This window comes from Salvelinus sp. IW2-2015, linkage group LG20, assembly GCF_002910315.2.
Source record: "Salvelinus sp. IW2-2015 linkage group LG20, ASM291031v2, whole genome shotgun sequence".
NCBI lineage: Eukaryota > Metazoa > Chordata > Actinopteri > Salmoniformes > Salmonidae > Salvelinus > Salvelinus sp. IW2-2015.
Genome location: NC_036860.1, coordinates 13,361,996 through 13,370,784, shown reverse-complemented (window position 1 = coordinate 13,370,784; position 8,789 = coordinate 13,361,996). Strand labels below are relative to the sequence as shown.

Here is an 8,789-nt window from a genome sequence, read left to right as displayed (position 1 = left end):
CCCGAGGCTCATTGAAAGTGGTTAATTTGTATTTACATTTTTTTATTTTCTCTCCAATTTCGAACTCTCGGGAGAGGCGAAGGTCGAATCATGCGTCCTCCGAAACATGACCCGCCAAACCGCGCTACTTAACACCCGCCCGCTCAACCCGGAAGCACCAATGTGTCGGAGGAAACACCGTTCAACTGACGACCAAAGTCAGCCTACAGGCACCCGGCCCGCCACGAGGAGTCGCTAGAGCGCAWTRASCCCCCCCCCGGCCAAACTGACCCCTAACCCGGATTACGCCGGGCCAATTGTGTGCCACCCTATGGGACTCCCGGTCATGGCCGGTTGTGACACAGCCTGGGATCGAACCCGGGTCTGTAGTGACGCCTCAAGCACTGCGATGAAAGTGGTTTTAGTGAGAGAGAATGAGACAGTGTAATAATGGTATGATAAGAAATATGGTAATTTAGCAAATGCTTTTAGCTGCTGAATATACCTACAGGGTTCCGTGAACACTGGTCACACTGGCCAAACTGAAGGGAAGAAAGAGCCATCAAGAAACAACCACATCAACTACTCCGCTAACAACACCATCAAATACTCCGCTAACAACACCCATCAAATACTCCGCTAACAACACCATCAAAATACTCCGCTAACAACACCATCAAATACTCCCTAACAACACCATCAAATACTCCGCTAACAACAACATCAAATACTCCGCTAACAACACCATCAAATACTCCGCTAACAACACCATCAATACTTCCGCTAACAACACCATCAAATACTCCGCTAACAACACCATCAAATACTCCGCTAACAACACCACATCAAATACTCCGCTAACAACACCATCAAATACTCGCTAACAACACCATCAAATACTCCGCTAACAACACCATCAATACTCGCTAACAACACCATCAAATACTCAGCTAACAACACCATCAAATACTCCGCTAACAAACACCATCAAATACTCGCTAAACAACAACCATCAAAATACTTACTCCGCTAAACAATACACCATCAAATACTCCGCTAACAACACCATCAAAATACTTGTTCCGCTACCAAAACTATCAAATACTCCGCTAACAACACTATCAAATACTCCGCTAACAACACTATCAAATACTCCGCTAACAACACTATCAAATAAACAGCTAACAACACTATCAAATAAACAGCTAACAACAGGAAAAAGACAAGATGTGGTGTTCTCTCAAATCTGGGAGTAACACATGACAGTTAAAGAGGCTGTACAGAATTTTTGACAGAAATGATCAGTAACTAAACTTCCATCGTGTACTGTATCTTCAAGTTACACAAATACAGTAGATCCCACCTTGTAGGACGAGTCAAATGATTCCATTCAAAACTCATATTAAATGGAATCTAATTGCCCTTCAACCACCCCCCCAGCCCCCCTCTCTTTTTTCCAATAGCTTTTGTCCACCTCACTATCTCACCTTAAAAAATACCATGGGTATTGATGAGTACATGCCTAAGGGACAGACCCCCCCCCCCAAAAAAAAAAAACAATGTTTCTCATTAGTGATCAGGAGAGAACTAGTTCTGAACAATGCGCACAGTCACCAGACTTATGCATTCACAAATTAAAAAGACAAGGGCATTATATAAGGGGGGGCGAGAAGGAACGACAGCCAAAAAGCAGGAGGAAGGACAAGAAGACAAGGCGAGAACAGAAAAGGAAAGAAAGATGGCTCGCCGATCCCAGGGTACCAAACTCCACTTAGCAGGTGAGATGAAATGTGTGTGTTTAGTCCGTGTGTGAGTTTTTGATGGAGGCAAGTTGACTAAAGCCAAAGCTCTCTCTCTCTCTCCCCTCTAGTTCTGTGTCTAGTTGTGTCCTGTCATGCCATTGGCCTTAGTGACCTAATGGAGAGAGCTTCCCAGCGATCAGACAAGCTTCACTCACTCAGCACTTCCCTCACCAAGGACCTGGTCAGTAACAACATTCCCAGCTAGCACATTTGGTTCCTTGGAAGTTGTGGGAACGTATGTTTTTGGTTTCACATTGGTTGTGGGAATGAAGTCATACGTTTCCTGACCGGTAAAACTGAACGCTTTTTAAATGTTCTGAGAACAGAAGTGAAAATGTTGCCTTTTCTGGGAACATTTATCTTTAGGTTGCAGGGATGTTCTGAGAACCTTTTACTCTGGTTCCTGGAAAGTTTTCCTGGGAGGTTTTATTAACGCTCTGAGAACTAAAATGATCGGTTATTTGGAGGATTTTGAATAACTTCCTTAAAACTTTCACTGAATATTTCAATAACACTTTCAGATTATTTTGGGTAAACTTTGAGCTCCAATCACAGATGTGGCACATGGAAATGCATTTCCTTTGGCATTCATCATGCAACTTTTTTTATGTGACTCCTCTATCCTTGGAATTCGTCCACTGCACCACCAGGATGGGGATAATATGCCACGTTTTATTTTACGCATACAAAGCTGTTAATTTTAGTCTATTCAAACAGAACCCATTTCTAAAGGAAACAAGCACTCATTAAGATCAGGCGTGGCCAATTAGTACGCGCAGCCAACCCACCTGAACATGATTTTAAATAGACCCATGAGGAAACCTGTAGGAAACGTTATGCTGAAGAACTGAGATGAACGTTCTCTGAACTATTTGAGAATATTCTCAATGCCAAACCAGTTTAAGAACGATAGAACATTTCAAAAATGAAAATGAAATGTAACCACGTTTGAACTTTTAGGAAACGTCCTGTTAAAGTAATGAAATACCAAGAAATTCATGTTTTTTTGTCAAGTTCCTTAATTAAATGTGCTGAGAATGTTCCAAAGCCAAACAACTATCCTGTACCATTCCCAGAAAGTTGTGAGAAGGTTAATAACCATAGGACAACCATGCACGTGTACTTGGGTCTGTGCGCATATGTKTATCTGTGTGTATACCTGGTCTGTTTGTGTTCAAGATGTATGTATCGTTCGTTAAATTATGTTCAGAGTATTGTGTCAGAGCATGTTCAACTTGAGTTAACTTTATAACCACTTTTGTGCCGTTCTCTCTCTCAGGACTCTCACTTTCCACCAATGGGACGAGTGATGATGCCACGCCCRTCTATGTGTCACACCTCCTCACTCCAGACACCCAAGGACAAGGAGCAAGCACTCAAAGTATCGGTCAGTAAAGCTCTGTGCTCTCCTCACTCATCTCTTTCATCTCTCTATTAGTTATAATCTCTCCCCCTTCTCTCTTTTCCCAATCTACCTGCTTGAGTACTTCATTGATCCAATCTACAGCCCTGTACTGCAACAACCTCTAGCACCTAGGCACAGATCTGAGAGGATTGGAGAGCTGGGAGCAATATGCATCCAGCAGTCTTAGATTAGTGGAGTCGCGGAGATGAAGGAAAGGAGACAAGGAGAGGAAGCCTCCTAACTCAGATGTACCCTTCCTCTCCTCTCGCTCTAGGTTTGTCTCCTCCCTATGGTGTATCTATGTTAGTATTCACTCCGTTCTAAAAAAGCAGCGCATTTAACAACCTGCACAAGGCCTTCCTTGACTAAACCCCCAATCGYTACTCCTAATCCCCTTCGTCAAGCTTGATTAAGACATTTGTGTTGGAGCGTTGCACTCAGTAAAACTGCAGGAGCATTCTACAGTGTGCCGGATCTGTCTTTCCTTCATGGCTTTACCCATTGTGTTCCTCAGGAGAATGAGCTGATCTCCCTGGCTCGCTCCCTCCTCCTGGCCTGGAACGATCCCCTGCTGCTGCTCTCCTCGGAGGCGCCCACTCTGCCACACCCCTCCAATGGCGACATCAGCAGTAAGATCAGGGAACTGCAGGACTACTCCAAGAGCCTGGGAGATGGACTGGACATAATGGTCAACAAGGTGGGTGACTGACGCTGTGCATCTGTGTGTTTTTATGTGAAGCAWACCAAACTGTATATGTATTAGTGGGTTTAGTTCAACAATTGAACACKGTGTCCAAGGTGACAACCTTTTGGCACTATCTTCTGCTTTAAAAKAAAATGTCTCTCTCTCTCTATAGATGGGCCCCTCCTCCCAGTACATTTCTTCAATCCCCTTCAAGGGTGGAAACCTCGGCAATGACAAGACCTCCCGCCTCATCAACTTCCACTTCCTCATGTCCTGCTTCCGCAGGGACTCCCACAAAATCGACAGTTTCCTTAAGGTCCTTCGATGCAGGGCTACCAAAATGCGACCAGAAACATGTTAGGAGAAAATGGCAGGCATTTTGTTTCTGGATTGTTCCATTTTCAAACTGATACAGAGTCCAAATGGGGTAGCCATTTGAAGGAGAATTCAGGGGATTGTTTGTTGAGTTTGATTTTGTGAMATGACTAATGCTGCCATCTACATTACATTTGGAATATTCATAGACTATACGTTGTATTCAACCCGTCATCTGAACCACATTTTACCAGTGTAATATACAACTTACGGTTTTATTGTTTAAGTTCTGTAATGCATTTCATCAACAATATGCAACCTAATATTGGCACTTATAATCATTGAATAATCATATTCAATGATTTACATAGATAACACAAAGGATCCCTCCAAGTCATTCTTAGTAGATACAGAGGGCTATGTTGATAGTTGACCAATGACCATCATGATAACATTTGCATTTTAGAACATGATTTCTCAAGTCACTTATAGAACTTCCCTTATACTATACACAATGTACTGTTTCACTAAATACCAAATAAAACTCTTTATTGCATTATAAAACATGATTACTTGCAGTCCAACCAGAGCTGTAGATCACTTTAAAATGTGAAACCGGGTTCAAACTTTATGCAGGCACTCCGTGTATCCTCATATACATTRTTATTACTGTACGGTAACATACTGTAGGTATATGATGAGAGAGGATTTTATATATAGAGAGATATGCAACAGCCGGGTGAAAACCTGACTCCTCTCTTGGCCGCTCTGTAACCTGACACCTGCTCGCCATATTTGACAGCTCTGCTCTACTCAAGAGGATGAAGCAAAACCAGAGCACAGCCAAGCAGCCTACCGTGCCAGCGCGAGTCGACATGTCAGACTATGAAGTGTCAGTGCAGCAGCTCAGTGATCTGTGTGCCAACGGTGACGGTTACTACAGCGTGCCAATGCACCATGTCGTCAAGGTGTTCCCCAGGAGATATGTTGGAAACGTATGAGTTTCATTTGCTTGGGTTCAATGTGTCAATGAAATGTTCATTCTAAACTTTATAGACAGGTATAAGGCTATTTGATCAACTTTGGTCTTGGCAACACTTATCTGAAGCTAAATATGAGTATTGTGATATTAAAATGGAGTATAGCCTAAGTGAATCCACTGGCCTAAGTCATATACACTGATTGTACAAAACATCAAGAACACCTGCTCTTTCCATGACAGACTGACCAGGTTAATCCAGATGAAAGCGATGATCGGTTATTGATGTCACTTGTTAAATCCACTTCAATCAGTGTAGATGAAGGGGAGGAGACAGGTTAAAGGAGGWTGTTCAAGCCTTGAGACAATTGAGACTTGGATTGTGTGTGCCATTCAGAGGGTGAATGGGCAAGACAAAAGATTGAAGTACCTTTATAACGGGTTATGGTAGTAGATGCCAGGCACACCAGTTTGTGTGTCAAGAACTGCAATGCTGCTGGGTTTTTCACACTCAATGGTTTCCTGTCTGTATCAAGAATGGTCCACCAACCAAATGGCATATAGCCAACTTCCCACAACAGTGGGAAGCATTGGAGTCAACATGGGTCAGCATCCCTGTGGAACACTTTCGACACCTTGCCCATGCCCCTACGAATTGAGGCTGTTCTGAGGGCAAAAGGTGGTGCAACTCAATATTAGGAAGGTGGTCCTAATGTTTTGCACACTCAGTGTACAGTAGTTACTTCTGATAGCCAATAGAACTACTGTAGCCTATGTGAAAATAACTTGTTGGTTTTATTTGTTTACTTTTATCATACTGAAACAAAACTGATTAGATGGCTTAAATATTAGCATATCACATAAGATAGTCTATGATGGAACAGAGAGACAAAAGAGTTTAAAATAGGCTGACACACTTATTCCCTAACTAAACTATAAGGCAAAATTTTTATAAAGCAACATTTTAATAATTTGAGGGCATGCATGCTCTCTACCTGAATCTACCATACACACCTCCCCCCACCCCCACACCTTGAATAGACTGATTCTATTTGGGTGAACAATCTGTGTGGATGTGAACACACACACAGATACAGACACACGCGCTTCAGTGCCACATATCAGTTTGCAAACAATGTAATTTTTTTAATGTATTTCAGTTAATAAAGCCGATTACAAACATTCTCTTTTTTACTTTCTTCAGTAAGGCAGCTCCAAAATGCAGGTGTTTCCGCCTAGCTCAGTGCTTTCTGTGGTGTTTGGTGGGGCAGCCAGAAAATACAGAGCATAGGGGTTCGTAATGTTCCCTAGTTGTGCCGTGATTGGCTCAGTGTTCTGTCACTCATGGGGACACTACGCCACCGCAAAATGTACAGGGAGAGCTCGGAAATTCAAGGCCCTTGGGTGCTGCCATAGAGTTACATTAGAAGTGCCTATCTAAGAAGGCTCAAGGTCATTGGCCACAGATATGACATCAAATCACGTTGTGATTGGACTGATCATGTCAACGTCATACTTTCAAAATCTAAGCTAGCAGTCATCATCATGAATCAAGTCGACAATCTATTGGCAAATCCTTTTCAATCCTTGTCATATGAAGAGAAATGATGAAGAGAAATTATAACGTATCGGTGCTCATCGGGCCATTGGACATAAACATTACACAACAAGTTGGAAATCGCAAATTCTACAATGAGTGGTTTGGAAGGAATCAGTGGCAAACTGCAAACATTGCAAAGCAATCACTAGCCTGCTATTCATTGGAGTGGGTGTGTGGTCCAAGTCTGGGTTTAAGGGTCTCTTTYCCAAGCTTTCAACATTGGCCATGCTGTCAATCGAGCATGACTTCTGCCATGTTCAAAACAACTGGAAACTCAGAACTGGGACTTCAGTTAGTTCCAGAGAACTTGGAACGCTGCAAGAAACGAACTCCGACTGGGAGTTCATCCAACTCGGGAACTCAGTCCTCTTTCTAGAGCTCCGATCACTGACATCATGATCCGACATTGTTTCCCCTGTATCTGCTCGCCGTCGCCTTATGCCATAGTTTGTACATCTCAACTGTCAGTAGAAACCACATTTGTTTAAGCAAGTCAGCCATATCAGCTATGTTTTTTGAAAAGGCAGTAAATGAGGCTGAATGAACTGTTTCGCTGCCAGACAAGGTTCCACTGACAGCCAGGTGTAGCAGTGGAAAGGATTCATTCCATGTTGCTGATAAGAAAGATCTGCTGTTGGGACAGCTTTTTGTAGGCCCCAACAGTTTGTGGCCATTGTTTGTCACTGTTATAGTGCTTTCAATGTATTGTTTAGTGTTGTGGCTTTGCTTGCATGCATCGAAAACATTTTTTATTTTGTTTGCCCCACCAAAATATACATGCTAAAATCACCACTGGTAATGGCACACCTAATAACACATCCCTGTACAACCTTATACCACTGCACATTTTTTACAGTAATGACATTTTTTACAGTGCCTTCAGAAAATATTCACACCCCTTGACATTTTCCATATTTTGTGTTATAGCCTGAATTTAAAATAGATTAAATTGAGATTTTTGGTCACTAGCCTTCACACAATAACCCATATCAAATTTGAATCATGATTTTAGAAATTTGTACCAAAATTGTACAAAAAAATGAAAATAAATGAAAAGCTGAAATGTCTTGAGTCAATACGTAGTCAACTCCTTTGTTATGGCAAGCCTAAATAAGTTCAGGAGTAAAAGTTTGCTTAACAAGTCACATAATAAGATGCATACACTCACTCGGTGTGCAATAATAGTGTTTAACATGATTTTTGAATGAATACTTCATCTCGGTAACCTACACATACAATTATCTGTAATGTCTCTCGGTTGAGCAGTGAATTTCAAACACAGATTCACCCAAAAAGACCAGAGATTTTCCAATGCAAATAAGATCACCTATTGGTAGATGGGTAAAAAAAACAGACATTGAATAATATCCTTTTGAACATGGTGAAGTTATTAATTACACTTTGGATGGTGTATCAATACACCCAGGCACTACTAAGATATAGGCGTCCTTCCTAACTCAGTTGCCGGAGAGGAAGAAACTGCTCAGGGATTTCACCATGAGGCCAATGGTAAAACAGTTAGAGTTTACTGTGTCTGATAGGAGAAAACTGAGGATGCATCAACAACATTGTAGTCACTCCACAATACTAACCTAATTGACAGAGTGAAAAGGAAGCAAGCCTGTATGGAGTAAAAAATATTCCAAAATATGCATCATGCTTGCAACAAAGCACTAAAGTAATACTGCAAAAAAATGTGGCAAAGCAATTAACTTGAATACAAAGCACAGGCAGGTAAATCCAAGATGGCGCAGCAGTTAGACGTGTTTGTTTTCGTCCCATGTAAATATTGTCTTTTTTTTTTTTTTTTTATACATTTCAATCTCTTTTTTCCATTTTCGAAATAAATATACATTCCTGCAACACGTCTCACCCAACGTGGTACGGATCAGCAATTTTTTTTAGACCTTATAACTGGAACCTCCATCAGCAGCTGGCCAGCTAATTAGCTACTAGCTATTTAGTCATTGTTAGCCTCTGCTAGCGGTCTTTACCTTTAGCTCAGACGCCTGCCGCTCTAGCCT

The 8,789-nt window shown here is 41.8% G+C and overlaps 1 protein-coding gene across 1 annotated transcript; it reads left to right on the top strand.

Moving 5' to 3' along the window:
- The first annotated feature begins 1,600 nt into the window (after positions 1-1,600).
- LOC111981266 (prolactin) lies at positions 1,601-4,740 on the top strand. The gene is made up of 5 exons (XM_024012467.2): positions 1,601-1,757; positions 1,850-1,962; positions 3,061-3,168; positions 3,701-3,883; positions 4,044-4,740. The coding sequence occupies exons 1-5, from the start codon at positions 1,601-1,603 to the stop codon at positions 4,230-4,232; spliced, it is 750 nt and encodes a 249-aa protein (XP_023868235.1). The 3' UTR covers positions 4,233-4,740.
- Positions 4,741-8,789: the final 4,049 nt, after the last annotated feature.